The sequence below is a fragment of the Cygnus atratus genome, chromosome 22 (genome assembly GCF_013377495.2).
Source record: "Cygnus atratus isolate AKBS03 ecotype Queensland, Australia chromosome 22, CAtr_DNAZoo_HiC_assembly, whole genome shotgun sequence".
In the NCBI taxonomy this organism is placed as follows: Eukaryota; Metazoa; Chordata; class Aves; order Anseriformes; family Anatidae; genus Cygnus; species Cygnus atratus.
The window spans coordinates 236,499-255,626 of NC_066383.1; the positions used below are offsets into that span (position 1 = coordinate 236,499).

The window sequence follows — 19,128 nt, forward strand, 5'->3', positions numbered from 1 at the left end:
TAAATAACAACTGAGCCAGGGGTTCTTCAGAAAGTTTTATTAGTCTTAACATTAAAAAAGAACAGTAACAAAACAACTTGTGGATATTGACTCACTAACTCCCCACCAGTCTCCTATTTTATTGCCATGAAAATTGGATTTCCTCTTCCATGCTACCAAAATAAAACAAAGCAAAGAACCCCAAATCCTAAGTTCTCTTGAAAAGTATTGAAAGGCCAACAAGGAGTTAAAAAATATTGACCAAAACCACCCCAGGCCTCACAAATCCATTGTTCAGGCAGAAACTGGCTGGATCTCTGAGTTCAGTTCTCTTTACCTTCTGCGTTTCCCCGTTTAGGCTGAAAGCAGAGGGAAATTGAGAAGACCGCTCAGTGCTGCGTCCCGCAGCTGGCTGCCACCCAGACCTGCTACTGTCCTACCCTGGAAAGGTTTCTCACACCGTTTCTGCTCTCCAGTGCCAGGGCTTATCTGCCACCACCTGACGCGGCATCTGCGCTGGTGGCCTCACCTCCAGCTGCTGCGCAGCAGCTTGGCGTACACCGGCTCTGCGAGGTGATGAAGCAGCAGAAGGAACAGGCACCCGAGGAAGACCAGGGCCATCACAGCCAGGAGGATGAGGCGGCTGATGAAGAAGCTGTCCACGATCTGTGGGGAGCGGAAAAGCCACACGTTATGGTCCTGGTCCACCTGTGGGCCCGCGCAGTGGCCTGGGAAAAGAGGTTTGCAGCAGAAGGCCGGCAACCCAGCCTCACACGGAGCTCTCCTTCTGAAAACGGGGAGGAAAAAAAGAGGTTAAGAAAGGAAGGTGCGAGGCAGGGTGAGACGTAACGAGAAGGCTGGTCACGACATTGGCAAACCAGCTCCTCAGGATGCCCCCGTGCTTTGCGTCGCCCCCACGGCCCCGTTTTACACGGCCTGGCCTGGAGCTGCTGTGGGGAGTCTCCTGCGAGCGACACAGTGTTTTCCTGCAGCACGTTTCACTCTTTAATTAGCCAATTAGCAGGGTTTCGGTGTAGAGAGCCCAGCTGGTGTATTATCGATGGTCAGGACAGATCCCGGAAACCCCCAAAACAACTTTCCATTCTCACCAGCCAGGCGGGCAGGCACGGCCGCGCCTTCCCTGTCCCAGCCCGTCCGTGAGCTGGTCCTGCACACGGCAGAGGGAAAACCACGAGGATTCGTGGCACGGATTTACAGATCACTGCCTAAGCCGTAATTAATCCGCATTAATAACGGAACAGAGGAAATTCTGCCTAAACTGTCACGGAACCGTGCGCGGCCCAGGCCCTCGGTCAGCAGGGCCGGAGCCTCGCAGGGGACGTGTGTCGGGCGAGGCATAACCGTGAAACTCGCCCTTTTTTCCCCAAACCAGCCTCCGCACGAGCTCTGGGCGCCTCCCACGAGAACCGGCAGCGCCCGCAGGCCCGGCGGGGACGGCTCTCCGGGGCTGCTGCTGCCGGGAACCGGCAAAAAGGGGGAAAAGGGGCGAAAACGGAGGGGAGAAGACGGGGGAAAGGGGGAAAAAGGGGGGGGGGGAAGGGGGGCGAGGAGCGGCCGCCGGGCTCCGGGGCAGCGCTGGGGTGGGTCCCGCGGCCCGGCCCCGCCTCACCTCGGTGCCGGGGGGCGGCCCCGCGCCTTCCTCCTCCTCCTCCTCCTCCCGCGGGTACAGCAGCAGCGCGGCGCTGAGCAGCGCGGCGCCCAGCGGCACCGGCAGCGCGGCCAGCCTGCGGGGAGAGGCGGCGACGGGCCTCAGCGGGGGCTCCGCTGCGGGCCCCCTCCTCCTCCCCCCCCGGCTCCCCCCCCCCTCCGCCCCTCCTCACCTGGCGGCACCGGGAGCGCGGGCGAGCGCCAAGCAGAGCAGCAGCGCCAGCGCCCAGAGCGCCGCCAGCAGCAGCGCGCCGGGCCCCGCGCCCAGCACCAGCCCCGCCATGCTGCCCCGCCGCCGCTTCTGCCTAGCAACCGCCCGCCGCTCGGCCAATCGGCACCGCCCGCCGCTCTGCCGACGCTTGCCATTGGCTGCGGGAGGGGGCGGGGCGGGGCGCGGCCGGGGTTTTCCCGCGCGGCCGGGGCCGGGCTGCAGCTGGGTGCCGGTGGCCGTGCCCCGGGGGGCCCCGGTCCCACCCGGCCTCGTTCGTGGGGCCGCTCGCTGGGCTGAGCGCAGGGCTCGGCTTTACAGCCCAAGGAGGACTCGTTGCTGCCCTGCAATGAGATTTTTTTTTCCCCCAGCTTTTACCCGCTAGGGCTTAGCCTCGCTCCCTGCTCGCGTCGGGGTTGGGCTGCCCTGAAAAACTACACAGGGAAAGGGGGAAAAGCGGTGCTGAGTGTGAATCGTGGGTTAAAAAAGACACAGAAGTAGCAGAAATCAAGGAGTTCTCTGGGTGACACGTGATACCCGTGGTTGTTTTTGCGTGAGGATGGGTTTTGGCTTTGCATCCAAACCCTTGCACCAGGCAGGACTCACCAAGCCGAGGAAATCCTGGCACGCCGGGCACTGCTAACGTACAGGACTGATGGATTCCCGGCCCAACATATTTCTTACCAGTAATCAAGGTAACACGAAGCATTTACTCATTAGGCTCTCCAGTGATGCAGCACTTGATGCAGTAAATAAAGAAGGTCTGCTGGAGTCAGACGAAGGATGCTTACAGTCCAGCAAAGCCTGATGGCGAGGGGAACAAAATAATTCTTCATTATTGTTGTTATTGTGTAAATAGTATATTATTGAATAATTATACAAATATAATTATTACGAATTTGGAAACAGGCAATAGTTCATTCACAGACTGGGGAAGGCGGTTTCATCACCACAGGTGGATTTTCGTGAAGGAAATGTGGGGTCGTGGCACTTCAGCAAAGGCATGAAGCGGTCCTGTGAGCAGATGCTTGGCTGGGTCAAATGGAGCTTTGCAGAGAAATGCAATTTTCCAGCACTCAGGCTAATTAAACACCAGTCCGGGAGGATGCAGAGGTCACCTTTCTTCAGAGACTACAAGGCAGGATCAGCTGGATCAAAGCTCATTTGGAAAACACACAAAAATGATTTGCTGGGATATAGGGCAGGTTTGAATCAAGTGGGTCTCTTTTGGGAGTGATAACTGCAAATCCGTGATACTGATCGGCTGCAGAGTGAGCAGCATCCTGCTGCATCCTACATAGCACTCGGGGATGCCTGTCAAAGGTTTTTCACCCCCAAAACTTTGTCCAAGTGAGTGTGAAATGCGAAATACATGAAAACCTCTTCCCATGTGGGCCAGTGTGGTTCTACACTGCTTTTTGCCCCAGAATATGAATTTTTTGGTGGGAATATCCCACCCCACTTTGTCCCTGGCATGATGGGGCCTCCATCTCCAGAGGAGAAAAATGCCATCATCCAACCCAAATTACCAGTACCTGGGTGAGACTTAACAGCCTGTGAAATACAAGAGGTCAGACAAGGCGATCGAATGGTTTCCTCCAGCCTCAATGCCGTGGAGCGAGCAGAGCTAAAGGAATTGATTTAAAACTCCTTGCACTGTCATAAAACTTGCAGTTTTACAGCTCCAGCCCCACAATTTGGGCTGGGTTATCAAATATTAGAGTTGCGAGAAACAAGCATTGATGCAAGTAAGAAAATATCCTGCTCCTGATTTAAAGACTGGTGAATTGCTAAATATTTTTATTAGCAGCAAATTTGCGGCTTGCTGGAACTAATTTCACGCCCCGTAGATATGGAGCTTAAGCTGGGGATGGCGTTAAATTACTCTCTGGTGAAGGCGTTTAAGCCCTTGGATGGGGATGCTGCTGGATGGGAGTGGGTGCCAGCGCCCCTTTGGGTGGCTCCGCCGGGGCTGGGGGTGGTGGCCGGGGATCACCGGCGCGATGGGGAGCACGTCAGTGCCGTGAAATGCAAAACCCCACTTGCATGAACCTGGTGGAGGCTGCCCCAGGACGTGCCACAGAGGGAGCGGGGACTGACGCTTCAGGCCAGGAAGGTGCTTTATGTATTTTAGGGGTGAACCTGGCGTGTTTAGGAGCTGATGTGTGATGCTGCAAGTGATGGCAGCCTCTGGTTCTGCAACGCCTCTGGAGGCAGAGAGGTCTTTGGTGGTGGAAGGACTGGTGGCGAGGATGCTCACCCGTAGTCCAGCTTATCGCAGTGTGAACGGGGAGTCAGACCGGTTTAGGAGATGGACAAAGGGTGTGCTGGAGGGTGTTGGTCGCAGCAGGTGCTGAGCACAACGTGGGACAGGTGCTGGGGAGGTGGGGAGGATGCGGCTGGTGGCTCCGGGGAGCCGGGAGCACCGTGGAGGCGGTGGGGATCTGGTTACGTCTATAAATACCCCGGGGCGGTGAACAAGAGCTATTTAAATCCCTGCCCCATGCTCCCCTTGCGTTTCTCTGACTTTGTGGACAACACGTCTGAACCGAGGGATGAGCTGCCCTTTTCCGAAGAGAATCACTAATGAAAGAAAGTTAAAATAATATAGGAGAGTTCATAATGGCTCCGGTGGGGATACAGCTCTCTCTCGCAGGAACCCATTTCGTATTATCTTTCTCCTGCTCATGGCGGAAATCAATTTTAATAGCAGTGACAGGAAATGAGGATGTAAGACTTCAAATAGAACAAATCCTGCAATGCTCAGAAATAATAAAATGGGATATGAAGTCACTTTTTAAATAAAAATCTGATCCCATCTAGAGAAAACGTGTCTAAAAGCCCCAAAATGTCCTGGTTTATGGGACAGAAAGTGGTTCCTGCGGTTGGGTTGCATGCGTGCCCAACCTGAACCCAGAAGGCGGATGGAGGAGGACGGGGTGTCCTGTCATCTCCCACGATGGCCTGAAAAGTCCCAGGAGGGAGGAATTTGGCCACCTTGTGCCTTTGTTGACTATTTACACTTGATTCAAACTGAACTCCGTGCAGTCGGTTGCTTTTCAAGCACGCAACCATACACAAAAGAGCTTCCTGATACTTTGTGCGCTGAAGTTAAAGCAGCTGTAGGATCATTTCCCTAAAAAGCCCTGAGCAAGAAAGTTGTCCCTGGGCACACTTAGATGTCATCTCTCCCACACTGGGTGATAATTTCCCCTGAAATTAACCAAAATCTGAACTTGGACCCAGACCTCTTTCTGGCGTCCCTTTTTTTCCAGTTACACCTCAGTCAGGGCACTGTCCAAGGATGAAGGGGGGAGAAGAGAAAGCCTCAGTCAGTCAGCATTCAGACATCAACATGGGATGAGCTGCCTCGGCAGTGGCCCTGCAAACCTGGGGCTCTTCTCTGGGTGCAGAAGCAGGTGTTTTGGGGCCCTACAGTTGCCACTGATTTGTTTATTAATTGTTATTGATTTTTGTTAATTATTGTTGATTTGATTATCAGTCTCTGGTATTCTCTTTCTGTAGTACCCCAGTGGTGTTCTTTTAATCCAGGGCTATTTTGTTTTTGGAGGTTTTCCACCACAAGAAAAGAAGAGCTAAAATTCTAGGGAGCCTTACAAACCAGAATGAGCTTCCTCAGACGTGGCATTCCCCACAGCACTGAAGCACATCACCAGATGTTTGTGTTGCTGATTCCCACCAAGCAAAGAGCAGAAATGTGGTCCCTCCTTCTGTCCTTGCTCCCAGACCCCCTTGCCTTAGCCGGGCTGTTCCCGCGAGCGTGAGACCGTGGAACCATCAACACCTGAAACTCCCCACATTTAACTTGAAGTGGCTCATCATCATTAGTTCTTTTAGTATTCCTCATAACAGCATTAATCATGGGCCACTCATTAGACTTTAATGCACCTGTAATATGTTAATCCATAGTAATTCAATCGCAGTTTGGCATTAGGTGACGTCCGCTTGTTGGGGGCCATTTGCAACACTGTGCTTTCCACCTGGTTTGTCAGCCAGCGACCAGGCACTTTGGCTGTACCTTCTATCTCCCCAAATTAAATCCTGGCTTTTCACAACCCTCGGGTTCAAAGCAGTGACACGGTGCTTGGCCAGCTCGTCGCCGTGTCCCACCACGCATGGGCAACCCAAGGATGGAGGTCACCCACCTCTTGGGGACAGCAGGCATTTCTCCTCCCCTCCTACCTGCGTTTGTATTGCTGATGGATGGCAAAACTACCACCAAGAAAAAGTAAATAAATCTTTTTTGCCACACTATGACTCCTTCCAAAAACACATACTGGCTTCCCCATGTTCTCCAAGCACATCATTTTATTTCAGCCCGGGGGTTTCGCACTTGGACCCAGAAGAAACACGTGGTGCTTTGGTTTTCTCAGATCCATCTGTGAGTCTCTGGGATAACTCCAGCAGCCAGGGTATGCAGCATTTAGGTGGTATTTAGCGTACTTTTGCATAACCCGTGCAAAAAATTAGAAGGTGGCTCATCAAGTGGCCACTCGTTATTCCAGTGCGAAGGTGCATGGTCACAGGGGGCTGGGGGGGGCTGTAAAAAAGCAGATTCCAATCCCTGCAAACTTTTGTGGATATAATTTCAGGAGAGATCAAAAATGATACTAACCTAAGGATGTAAAGCTACTCAAAATTCAAAGTTTATAGTCCATCTGTCTCTTTGCTTCAGGGAGCCTGTATTAAATTTATTGCTAAATAAAACAAATAAGCCTAGAAAAGTCAGCACTGAAATCTGCATACTCAGATGAGAATTAACAGAAGTCTCTTGCTATGATGGCTGCTTCTCAATTTGCATCTTTAAGGAGTTGTGACCAGTGCGTCTCTCGCGCTGCACTGCATCGCTGCCCCAGTGCAGGGGGACGCGGGTGGCGGTGAGCTCCCGCCATGGACCGAACCCAGCCGAGGCGGGGAGGGACCCTGAAACACAGCCAAAAAAAACCCTCAGGCTGAGCTAAAATCTGCCAGGCTGCGGCAATGCAAAGCTGGCTGTAGCGTTGCGTGGAGGGGAACCGCGGCCAGGCAGCCAGGAGACCCCAAAGGAGCAGCGAGACTTTATTACGGCTTGAAATTAAACATTAAAAAGGAGCAAGTTGGCAGTGGGGATTTTCTAATAAAAATGACCTCGCCTGCCATTTATCCAGCACTTTCATCCGGAAGGACCCCAAAGTGCTTTCCCAGCTTGACGAGACATCATTAACCCCCGGCCGGCTGGTGCAGGAGCAGGCACGACGGCCGTTTGAAGCCATTCCTCTTCCTTGTGCCTAGGGGTTATTGATAAAGCTCTTCCTTCTATCCCCCGTGCACTTATCTATTAGTAGCTGTCAGGTCGGAGCAGCCGTATGTTCCGTTAGGAGGCTGTTTAAAATGCACCGCGGCTTCTCGTGGTTTGTTTTTCTGCAGCAAACAATGCTGCTGCGTTGGTGCTGTAAATCTTTTTGGTTTACTCTCCCCATATTCCCAGGAAAATCATGTATGGAGATAAAGATAACATAGTTAAGATGAGTGCTTATTCAGCAGGGAGCTTAAGTATCGCGAACGGAGGGAGATCAGTCTTAACAAAAATCCTCCATGAGCTGAGGTCTGAAAACAGGTGAAAGTTGGGGAATCCCTTCATTTCAACCTGGATAGCGCTGTACAAGAATCGGTTCTGTCCGTGTTCCTGGCAGCACGTTGGTTTTAAGGCTGCACCAGACAGCAATGATTTTTTTTCCCCCTTTTCGTGAAACACATAACCGGAGAGAGTTTGGAGAGATGTGGGAAAGTGTGTGTGTCCTGAACGCCTGCATCTCAGAAACCCAGCACAAACCCGGGGAGCTGGGAGGCGGGAAGCACACGGGCAGGGAGCTGGGAGCAGCACCTGCTGTGCAGTGGGGGCTGCGCTTTCCGTCGGGCTCCCTTCAGAGCATCCTTTTACTTATGAATGGGTTTTTGAGCATCCTTTATCTCGCAAGCAGCTTGGCTTGCCCCTGTGCTCAGGAAGCAAGCTTGCAATTTGGGGATGCTCTCGTGTCTCCTTACCCCCCTGCCACACATTATCCGGGCTCATCATCAAAACTCGTGTTGTTTTTAACATCTATTGTTTAATAATTTACCCTGCTTTTCTCTTATATATATTTCAGAAGGTTTCAGCAGAGAGCCGTATGCATTCATTTCCCATAGCATCCTGTCACAGTTTTCTTTGAGAAATTCAACACCAGCCCTAATGTAATCTTGGAGAGAGAATTGAATTATTTATGGCGGAGTAGTCAAATGACTGAGAGTAAAATGCTATACTTGGTGTAATTTGTTTTCTCCTGAAGCCAGTTATGTAAAAATGTAAATATTACAAGTTATCTATGTCACTGCTCTTGCCAAATGTTTAATATTTTAGTAAACTTGCTCCAAGTACTCTTGCCACTTTGCAGGAGGAACTTGGTGTGCTCTTGAATAAGTGCTGATTAGTTTGCTCTAATTGCATATTTACAGCTTCAAGTGCACAAAACACAGCCTCGGTGCGGGTACATGGCACAATCTCCCCACTTAGGGTGTCAAAAGAGGGTTTAATTTCAGGGAGGTTTCCACTCCCTGGTGTGGGATGGGGATGTGGAATAAGGCATTTGATCAAGGATTTTGTGTTTCAGGGGGTTTGAGCTCCTTTTCCAGTAGCAGCAGCATCAGCCTGTGGCGGGGAAGGTGCCTCTGGGTGTATTTGATAAAAAGCTGTTGGAAATTTGGGTGGACGAGAAAAGAGCTGGGCTGAGAGCTGGCGAGATGCTGGAGCAGCAGGGAGAAGCGGGGTGGTACCCGGCTTGACATCCCAGCAGGGATGCTGCTGCATATCCCTGTTCTCACCAGGCAAATCTGTGGGTCCCACTGACAACAAGATCAGGGGTGACTTGGTACAGCAGAGAGGTGCTTTCTTAGGGAAAAAAAATTAAAAGTTTGAGCACAGGCGCCATTTAATTTACGAGCAAAAAACACGGCAGGACCCAGTGGCTGGAGGTTGAAGCTAAGCCAATTCAAATGGGAAATCAGGCGGGGTTTTTAGCAGGGATGATAATTAACCTCTGGCAAAACTCTCCGGGGAAGATGTGGCTTTTGCATTTGCAGAGGAGAAATCTAGGCCTGGCCACGTTCCTGGAGGATGCTGTAGCTCAGCAAAATAAAACCAAACTCTGCACCCCCGTGGGATGCTCGTGGTGAGTTGCTGATGGCATCAGAAGAAACGTGTCAGGAGCAGCAAATAACCCTGAAATATTGGGCAGTCGGTGAAGGGGCTTAAGAGATGCTGGGGAGGAGGGGGCTCTGGAGGACCACAGGGGTGGGAGGACGGGCACGATACCGAAAATGCAGGATGGCTTTAATTGCCTTTCCTACGCATCCATTTTGTGCCTGCTTTTCATCTCCGTCTGGCAAAATAAGACACGAGCGTGGCGATCCTGCAGCCCTTCGGTACCTAACGAGTGCTTTATGTCCTCCCCTGCGCATCTATCCCGCTCAAATCAGAGTCTCCAAAGACCAAAATATTTTTCGCCTGGCCCTGAATCTGGCTGAAACAAGGGAGAACTGAAGACAGCTTTATGGCTCCTCGTCTTGGATGGCTCTCGTGGAATAGCAATGAGGGCGGGAAGAGCATCCAGCTCTGATTTACACAGCGCGCGGAGGTCTCCGTTGTATTCCGGGCCCAGAACAGCGGGAACTGGTTATAAATCATCGCCCCAGCGCTCGCACAGCCGTGCCGACGGTGAGCGGGGAGAGGGGGCTGCTCGCGGTGGAGCACGCAGGGGTGGCATTCGTCACAGCGGCACGCGGCGATTCGGGAAGAGCTCTTGACGGCTGATGTCCCTTGGATGTCGCGCAGGGTGCAGGATGCGTAGCCGGCCCTTCGCTGACCCCTCCGCTCTGCTAGCTTTGGGTTCCCCACAGCTGGCGCCCCCAAATTGTGCCAGGCGCTCCCTGGGGGGGCTGTGGCAGGCGGTGCCTAGCTCCTGCCTCCTGCGGTCCTTCGGGGCCCCGCGGCGCCCCGGTGCCGTCTTCGGGGTAATTTGGGGCCGTTCCGGGCCATTGCAACGAGCCTAGAGCCAAAGACCGGCTGTTGCTTGCTTTGGGGCAAAACCCACCGGTTTTGGTTCAGAGCTGGACATGGGGGCTGCGGGGCCTCGCCTGGGGAGGCCGGGGCCAACGCACGGGCAGGGACAGAAACTCCCGTGGGGGGGGTGGGGGGTGGGGGGGTGCGGGGGGGGCGTGGCGAGGAGAGAGGGCGTGGCCTAGGAGGGGCGTGGCCTAGCGCGAGAGGGGCGTGGCTCGCCGGGGGGCGTGTCGGGAGGGCGGGGCTTGGCGCGGCGGTGGGCGGGGCGCGGCGGGGCGGGGCGGCGGGGCGGGGGCGGCGCGGCGCGGCGGCGGGGCCGGGCCGGCGGCGAGCGGCGGCCGCGCTGTCAGGCCGGTGTCAGTGTGATGAAGATTGGCGGGCAGGTAGGCTGTCATTCACCGGCGGGCCGCCGCGCGGGGGCGGGCGGAGCCGAGCCGAGCGGCGCGGACAAAGCGGCCCCGGGCGCCGGGGCACGTGCGGCGGCGGCGGCGGGCATCTCCTCCGCTCCCCCCCCCCCCCCCCCTTCTCCCTCCGGTGCGGGAAGTAACTTGCCGTTCCGCAGCGGTGCCTCGCGCCGCCCCCCCGCCCTTAGCCCCCCCCCCCGCCCCCGTTCCCCTCCTCCCCTCCCGGTGCACGGCTCGCAGCGGCGGTGCATGGCCGCCGTGCAACGCCGCGGAGCGCCGCGGGGGCCGCGAGCAGCGGGGGCCCCGGCACGCCTCGCACCCGGTCGCCGTCACCCCCCCCGTGCTCTCCCCCCCCCCCCCCCCCCCCCAGTCCCCGGTCGGCCGCCGCCGTGCCTCCGGGAGGCTGCGCTTCGCCCCGGCCCTTGCGATGCTCTCCAGCCCTCCGGCCGGCCGCGGTGCTCCCGGTTCCCCCGGGGGGTTGCAGTGTCCTTGGGTGAGGGGGTCCGGTGCGTCCCCCCCCCCCCCACTCCGACGGCTGCGCTCCCCCCGGCCGGTTGCGGTGCCCGTGGGGGTCGCAGTGCCCCTCCGGCCCGTTGCAGTTCCTCCCGGGGGTTGCGATCCCCGCAGGGGGCTGATTTCCCCCCCCCCCCCGCGCCCAGCCCGTTGCGGCCCCCCCTGCCCCCGCGGTCCGGTTGCGGTTTGAAGTTGCCCCCGCACGCAGGGCAGCCCAGCGGGGCGGCACGCACCGAGGCGGCCGGAGCCCCCTCGCCCGGAGGCACCCCCTCACCTCGGGGAGCCCCCGGGGAGCCCCAGGGGCCGGGGGGGGGCCGTGCCACCCTCCAGGGCCGAGCCCCAGCAGCATCGCGCCGCTGGCGTCAAACTCGCTTGGCGCGAGCAGACCCCACGAGCCCGCAGGCCCTGGGTTGAAGGGCAAAAGCGGCGTTTTTGCAGCTTTTCGCCTTTTCTCCCCACCCCCCCCGCACCCCCCCTGCCCCCCCCACACGCACACTCGCATCCCCAGGAGGCCCCAGAAGTTTGGGGCACCCTCGCCAGCTCCGCTCTTTGTTCGGGCTCCGGCCACGGCCCTCCCGGCCTCCCTCCGGACCTCGCCACCGGCCTCGCGGCCAACACCTCCCTCCCGCAAGGAGCCCTCGGCCCGGGCGGGATGTTTGCGAACCCAAGGTGGGGAGATTAGATTAGGGCTCTCGCCACCGGGGGTTATTTTTGGCCGGGATGCGGGGGCAGCTGGCTGGGAACAGCTCCTCTCCGTCTTTTTAATGGATTTCCCTCCCCGGGGAAAGCTCTCACACGACCCGATGCCAGCTTCGGCGAAACTTTCCCTGCTCTGTGTTCCTAAGCGTGCTTTCACACGTCTCGGGTCTCGTTTCTCGTCCCTTTCAAACCAAACAAAAAAACCCTGCCCGGGACCCCCCGGACGCTCTGGGGCTGTTTGCGGCTCCCGGGCTCAGCCGCGGTGGTTTGGGCAAGGAGCAAAACAGCACCCGGGGCAGGGGCGCGTTTCAGCCCTGCGGAGCAGATGGGTGAGGACGTCGGGATTCCCCCTTATTTTCCTCCTCCCCCCCCCCCCCAATTTGTTTAAGTCCTCCTGCTGAGATTACTTTATTATTTAGGGGCAAAAGTTAATTGATCAAATCTAATTACGGGTGAGATTAATCCGAGAGCTGGTGCCCACAAGCATCAGCATCGGTTGCGGAAGGAGCCACCGTCGACTAGACAGATTCTGTCCAATTTTGCACGTGAAACAGATTTCCTCCGGCTTTGCCTTCCCTGGGAGCCCCCACTCCCTTTAACATCAGCCCCCACCACCACACGGGGTCTTTTGGCCAGGAGTGGGTGGGAATGCCCCAAACACTCAGGAAAACTAGGAGGAAGCTGGGAACTGTGTGCCCGAGGCCACTCGCATGTTTCCCTTGAGCTCCCTCCTTCCTTGCGCGTCTGGGGGAGCAGCACCATGGGCACGCGTCCCCTGCATTTATGGTCACAGCAGTGCTGGGGACCGATGGCGAGTGTGGCCAGGTTGCAACTGGGAGGATGCTCAACATCCCCACTGGGCTTGCAATAAACTTTTTAGCTGCTTAAATGCAGCTCCCTACTTTTTTTTTTTTTTTTTTTTTTTCCCAGGAAGGGAGATAAAGGAAAATCCCCACTTTTTTTTAAGGAAATGCAGAAAAGTCGACGTGGGTAGGACCTGCGTGCTGGGTGATGCCCATCGATGCCCACTGCTCCGCTTCACCTCAGGAAAATGCATCTATTTTAACATCACCAAGTTTGGAACCACTAACGCTAACAGGACCTCCCGGTGTAGCTTTTTATTTTTTTTTGCCTTTCCAGGGAACTTTCTAATGGCTAAATGGTTTCTTCGGGTTGATCGACCACCAGAAAGCTGCTGCTTGCCTTCACCTCCCATTCCTGCTCCGGGAAGCCTCCAGGACGGGTCCGTAAGTCCCCGAGCGATGGCTGATACTCCAGCGTAGGTGAGCAGCGGCGCGGTAGGCTGCACGCGGGGACGTATCGCAGTGTGCTGGGGTGTGCTCCCCAACTATTCTCCTCCCTGCCCTACAACACCCTGGTGGCTGCACTGGCTAAAAATAGTTTTTAAAAGACAGGGTCGTCCATCTGGGTGCTGGTGGGCAGGTTGGAAGAGTTGCACAACGGCAGGCAGAGAGCCTGGGGTAAAAATAGGAGGAGCTCAAACTTGTGCTGGAAGGGGAGACACTCATTTAAAATATCAAATTTGAGTTTCTTGAGGCTGAGCATTCTTTCCCCTTTCTCCTGGCTCTGGATGAGACGCATCTTCCACGAGGTCTTTCTTTTTTTTTCCCCTTGCAGAAATACCAAACATGAACAACAAAATGCATTTTCCTAAAGTTTCCCAAAGTCTGGCGTGGCAACAAGCAAAATATAGATGGGTTTTGGGGGGAGAACCAGCTTGGCATCACAGGCGTTGTCTGAATGGTGGCTGGGGACCACGCGGAGGTGAAGGCACCGCTCCCTGCAATCCACTCGCCCTCTCTCGGTCTAATTCCTGCTCTTTCGGTGGTGGTGGGATAAGGTGCTGGATCTAGGCGTGCTGCCTGCAGAGCTGAGCGCTGGCTTGGTGTGGTATTAATGATATCTCAGCTGCGAGGGGCTTCTTCCAGACAGCCACTGCTAACTCCTGGCAGCTTAACCCAAGCAGAAACCGTGTGTGTTTTTAATGGTTTGGGGTTAAACTCTCGGGGTTGGAGTTAATTTCATGCGTGCTGTTGAGTGACTCCATTCCGGAGCAGTTTTGCAAACAGCCTTCACCGAGCCGCTGGTCGTAACGATCGCTAGGCAGACCGCGGGAAGCTTTTACGGAGAGGACTAAATACGGAGCAGTTTTACCCCTAATGAGAATTGGAATTGGAATCCTGTTAGGAACAAATGCCCGTTAATTAGAAAAAAAAAAAATTCACGGCATCATCAGACCAGCCAGTGAAAGATTCCTCCTCAAAATAAGAGCACGGAGGGAAATGATTCTGGTTCTCGTGAGTGACTTTAGCAGGGATGCAGCGCTGGCCGTGGAGGTGATGCTCCAGGTGATGCGCGGCACAAAACCCCTCGGGAGAGGCAGGCGGCAGGGATCTGGGGTCGCCTCCGCGCAGCTGGAAACCTGGCGCGAGCTCGGCCAAGCAGGGATTTGCAGCTGTGTCAATAAGATGAGAATTTGGCCTTGGCTCTGCTGGGCTGATCGCGTCTTTTTTTGTGTTCCCTCTTCACCGCCTCTGCCAAGAGCGCGGCGGTGGCGGGTGAAAATAACCTCTTGTTAGTCTCGAACGTTTGCTGATAAACTTAAATTAGCATTTGTTAAATATTTGCAAGTGTAGCGAGATGGAGAGCTGTGTCTGGCATATTAGAGTGATTTTTTTTTTTTTTTTAAAGCCAAATAGTGCCTTTTTGGTCAGCATTGCTGGAGCGTGATGCTCTTTGCAGCTAATGAGATGCAGATGCTTGCATCCAGCTCCAAGGGGCCAATGCCTGCGACCCTTCCTCGACTGTGCCTTGAGCAGAGGAGCAAAACCAGGAGCAAAAGTAGGCTGAACGGACTCAAATGTTCGCCTTGAACTGGAAATGCTTTCTGTGCCCAGCTGGAGTGTTTTTCCCCTGGTGCATCCATGCCTTTTAGCATCTCGCAGTGCAGATAGGCGGCACATAAAATCAGAGCGCGAAGGGGGTGGAAATGCAGGGGAAGGGGTGCTTTGCAGGGACACACGGCTCCCTGAAGGACAAAGCGCTGCGTCCTGCCAGCACACTGCAAGCCCAATCCCACCGAGCCCCCAAAAACGGGGGAGCAGCGAGGAAATGCCCGGCCGCCCCGTCACTTGCAATGAAATACGACTTCAGCGCATTAGGAAAGTGCCACCAGTCATGTTATATGTGTAGCTTTCAACTTTAATAAGGTGTTGCAAAAACTATGAAAATAGTTATAACCAAAACCACATTTTTCGGCGAGCACCAGCTCTGTTCTCCCATTCCCCGGTCACAATGTCTGGCTTTGTACCCTCAATAAAGCTGTTAAAGCCAATTGAAAAATGGCAGCGGGGCAAGCGATGGATTTGGGGTTAATCTACATGATGTGGATATCCGAAAATCCCAGCCTTATTTCGAACCATTTTAGACGACTCATATTTTATTTCGTGTCACTGCTACGCGTTTAAAGAATGCACATCAGAAACAGGATTCGGAGCATTAAAATCGCATTGCCCCGCGTTGGGAAGCTAACCTGTAATTCCAGAAAAATAGAATGTTTTGGTGTCTGCAGGAAGCTTGTGCCGTGCGATCAGCTCTGTGTTATTCCTCATTTTTTTGGGAGGCAGGACTGGTCTTTTTAGATGCATCACTTCTAGGTTTGTTGGAAGGCGCTTTATAGCTTTATAAAGCCCTTAAAATGTTTTTTAAACACTGCTTCCAGCTTATAAGGCTAGTTTTAGAATAGCAATTACAAGCTCCCTTATCCCCAAGCAAATTCCCACTGTGATGGTGTATGTAAACCGGTTTAGACATTTTTAATGCTCGCGAGCAATAAATTTGAACGAGGAAGCAAGCACCTCAGCCCGCACAGCTGACAGACGTGCTGTCCTAATTTATGTGTCATATAAAACTCCGCCAAGTCGCTGAGCGGTGGGGGGAGTTTATATTTTTACAGTTTGAAGCTCTTAATTTTTCCGTGCCTGTCCCACAGCGAGACTTGTTGGTGTGCTTTGTGCTTTTCTTTTTCACCCCCCCCCACCATCGTCTTCTTGCTGCCTCTTAGTGGCGGTGAGCGAGGCTGTAGCATCCTGATCAGCCCCGGGTCGCTCCCAATGAACCGTCCGCCCTTGTCTTCCTCAGTGGAGCAGCCCCTGGCCTCCTCCTCCTCAGTCACCCATTTCAGACCCCCCCCCCCCCCCAAAAAAAAAAAAAAAAAACAAACCAGAAACTGGATCCCGAGTGCATTAATAAAACAACAAAAAATATATCTCAATCCCAAGGAGATCACGTTTGCACAAAGTGTCCGGAACAGTCCTTAATGCATTAGTGCAGAAATTGCTTTCCTTATATCTTAGTGACAGAGCCAATGTATCTAACTATGGCAATTAATTTGGCGGCATAAAAACCAAAGTGGGGCGTTTTGTCCACCGAATGTGTCCGTGCCCATGCCAAGGCCCTCCCTTTGCTTTGGAGGGCATTCACGCCTTTAAAAATAGCATTTAAAATGCATTTTGAAGTTGTCCGTTAGATGAAAATGGCACTTTTGGCAAATATTTAGCAGAGCACGTGAATGCAGAAGCTGTTTGGCTCTAAGCAAACGCTCTATAAATTGGAGCACTTTGTCAGCCTGACAGCAAAGAACAAACTTAATAAACGGGATCGGAGGGTTGTTTTCCTGCACGGATCCGAGCTGTCAGCGCGTAATGGGATGGGTAACACAACTGGGATCAGGAGGCAGATTTCTGTGTGTGGCCTTGATTGAATTAATCTGGTGCAAATTTACCCTGTGAGCCTCGCCTGCGTTTCCCTCAGAGCTGGACACAAATGGTGCGGGTGGCTCTCAGCGCCCCGACGTCGGCAGAGCAAGGTGAATCTGATAACTGCGATTCTCCTAATGAGCCAATAATTAAAACTCCTATCAGCACTGCAAGCTTGCCCCACTGTGTCTCCACCTCACTCCAGGGATGCCGGAGTGATTTTAGTGATGCTTCTCCAGGGATGCTGGCATGATTTTAGCGATGCTCCTCTGGCTTTCGGAGGTGACTCTGGCCAAAACTGGTCCCCGTCACAGGCGCGTTCCCCATTCCCCATTTTTCCTTGGTGCAGACCTCAGCACCCAAATCCCACCGGAGGGGCTGTCGCTTTGTACTGCCCGTGTTGGCTTTTTGAGTATTGCAGCCTCATCCATGCATCCCAGCTGCTGGGCAACCTTCCCTGACATCTGACCTTACCTTTTCCATTTGTATGGGCTTCCTCCCTCCTCACCCTGCCGGTCTCCCTAGGCAGGATGCCTTCAAGGCATGAGGTCTGTTTTTTTTTTCTTTTTTTTTTTCTCCTTATTCCTCCACTTTTAAACATCCCAAACTGTTTGGCTGGAGGATACATGTGCTGAAAGCAGCAAATCCTGCTGTTTCTCCGAGGGGGAGCGAAGTGAGCGGGCTGCTTCAGCGGCACAGCTGGCAGAGCACCTGGGAAGTGGCCAAGGTTATCTCAAGGTGGGCATCGCCTTGCTCCCCTGCAGCCTTCACAGTGGGATTTCCTTCGGAGGGGATAGGAATGTTCCTGGGGAGATGGGCTGTTATCGCCGCGTGAATCGGAGCAGCGTTTTCGCTCTGTATTCGTTGTACCCTCGGAGGGCCCCGGGGCATCGTTCTGGTCCTGCTGGCTCGCAGGGCACGTGTGTGATGAGCCAGGGAGGGCTCAGCATGCCCGGGCGAGAGCAGTGCAAGAGGGGACGCAGGGTGGGGATGCACCGAGGGGCTCCGTGACTGGAGGGGGGGGGGAAGCTCGTTTTGGGCAGCAATGGGCAAATTGTGTTAGTGCCTTCTGTCCCCAGGTCACACGTTGAGTTTTGCTGCAAAAAGGGAGCATTTGCAAAAGAAAGTGGTGGTGCCTCAACACTGCACCAAAGCTCCCCTGCAACTTTTTAACCAGCAATGCACCGAACTGTTCATTCAATAAAAATTGCAAGCATCTTTTTTTTTGTTTGTTTTCCTTTTTTTCTTCTTTAACTGCTAGTCTTTTTTTCAAAGGAGGCTGCTCCCATTGGAGCCAAATTTAAGACCCAGTCTTCATCCTTCTCGCGGGAAACTTGCACAAATGCTGCGGTGCTCCTGGCCAGAAGAAGAGAGATTTTCAGAAGCAAGAAGGGGATTTGGGAGGAGATTTGGTATCTCCCTGTGGGACGCGTGAGAGAAACTGGTCCTCTGAGGAGATGTGAAACCCGCGGCCGGTCCAGCTGTTTGGCCATGCAGCGATGGAGGCCTGCACCAAAAGCAGCTGAAATGCACCCAAATCGGCACCTTGGCCTTTCCTTCATGACCACTGAGCAGGGAGCAGCGGGGGTGGGAAAGCTGCCAGGTGAGGTTTGCAAAGCCCTCTTTGCACAGCCCCCCCTGCGACGCACCCTTTTCAGAGCCCACCCTTTTGCAATGCCCCTTTTGCAAACTCCTTTCACAACGCCACCTTTGCAAAGCTCCCGTTGCAAAGCCCCCAGTGCAAACACCCCCTTTGCAAAGCTCAGCGTTTTACCCTAGGGGATTTTACCACCACCCCCTGGCTGGTGCAAGCTGGGGGCGGGGGGCAGCTTTGGCCCCACTCCAGCGCCCAGCCAGGACACACAGCACCCTTCATGAAGCCAGACAGAATTAAACCCTTTGTTTCCTGTTTGCCGGCCGCTTTAGCCGAGACCAGGAGCGCTCAACAAACCCGCCTTTGTGCTAATTTAATTAATCGGGGCGGCGAGGATGAGAGCACAGGCTATAAATACCTGCTTCTTCCCGGGGGCGAGGGGACCAGTGGCCCCACAGCCAGCCCCTGCCACGACGTTTCGCGTGGTGGGGATGCACGGTGGTGGCACTTGGCACTTTGCTGATGCCACCGCTGGCTTGTGAAACCTTGGTTTGGTGGGAAAAGCATGTTTTTTGGGAAAAGTGCCAGTGTGCCGCTATGAAGCTGTACATGCTCTGGGGATGCTGGCGGCTGTCACAACCCCACTCCCTCCCTTTTTCTTCCCCTCTAACCAATGCAACCCCCCGAAGGGAGGAAAATCAGAGGAATGCAGCAGCACGGCAGCTTTTCTGCTTCCCCCTGTTCCCAGTGCTGGCTCGAGCCTTCCAGCAACATCCTGTTTTGTGCTGGAAAAAACACCACCGCGATGCATGGGTGCATGCTTCTGCCCTGCTTTTGCAGCGTTGCTGGTGCGTGTGCTCTCAAAAAGCGAATGTTTAGCCCGAGTATTCAAATATTTGCAGAAAGCAAATTTGGAATTGTGCACAACTGAGCAAGGCACGCTGTGTGCGGGGCCGCTGCTTCTGTTCAGGGGCTTGGGGAGTGCTGGACCCAGCAGCCTGCGGCTGCTCTCAGCATTTTCCCGATGAGATGTTTGCCTTGCGCTGCTGGTCTTTACTTGCAATATGAGTTTCAGACTGCCCAGGCCTTTTGCAAATGAGGAAACTAAATCATGCAAGGTGGGACGAGTTCCCCAAGCTGCAGAAATAAAGGACAAAATAGCTTCAAGACTTGTTGCTGAGCAAGTTTTG

At 54.3% G+C, this 19,128-nt stretch overlaps 2 protein-coding genes across 5 annotated transcripts in view; one reads left to right on the top strand and one right to left on the bottom strand.

Moving 5' to 3' along the window:
- Positions 1 to 29: 29 nt before the first annotated feature.
- On the bottom strand, positions 30 to 1,955 carry TMEM218 (transmembrane protein 218). Of its 2 annotated transcripts, XM_050715043.1 has the most exons (3): positions 1,821 to 1,955; positions 1,610 to 1,724; positions 30 to 645 (listed from the first exon to the last, which is right to left on the bottom strand). In XM_050715043.1, the coding sequence occupies exons 1-3, from the start codon at positions 1,928 to 1,930 to the stop codon at positions 505 to 507; spliced, it is 366 nt and encodes a 121-aa protein (XP_050571000.1). In that variant the 5' UTR covers positions 1,931 to 1,955; the 3' UTR covers positions 30 to 504. The 2 variants fall into 2 exon arrangements, with proteins under 2 accessions (XP_050571000.1, XP_035411666.1); XM_035555773.2 differs by lacking the exon at positions 1,610 to 1,724 and having other exon boundaries at positions 30 to 766; positions 1,821 to 1,948.
- Positions 1,956 to 10,243: 8,288 nt separating this feature from the next.
- The window catches only part of PKNOX2 (PBX/knotted 1 homeobox 2), an 86,516-nt gene continuing 77,631 nt past the window's right edge, over positions 10,244 to 19,128 (top strand). Inside the window, exons 1-3 of one of the 3 annotated variants that reach the window (XM_035555848.2) lie at positions 10,244 to 10,333; positions 12,707 to 12,849; positions 17,620 to 17,947. The gene's annotated coding sequence lies outside the window, so the exon portion shown is untranslated. The remainder of the gene's footprint in view (positions 10,334 to 12,706; positions 12,850 to 17,619; positions 17,948 to 19,128) is intronic. The other 2 variants (XM_035555847.2, XM_050715061.1) reach the window with 2 other exon arrangements.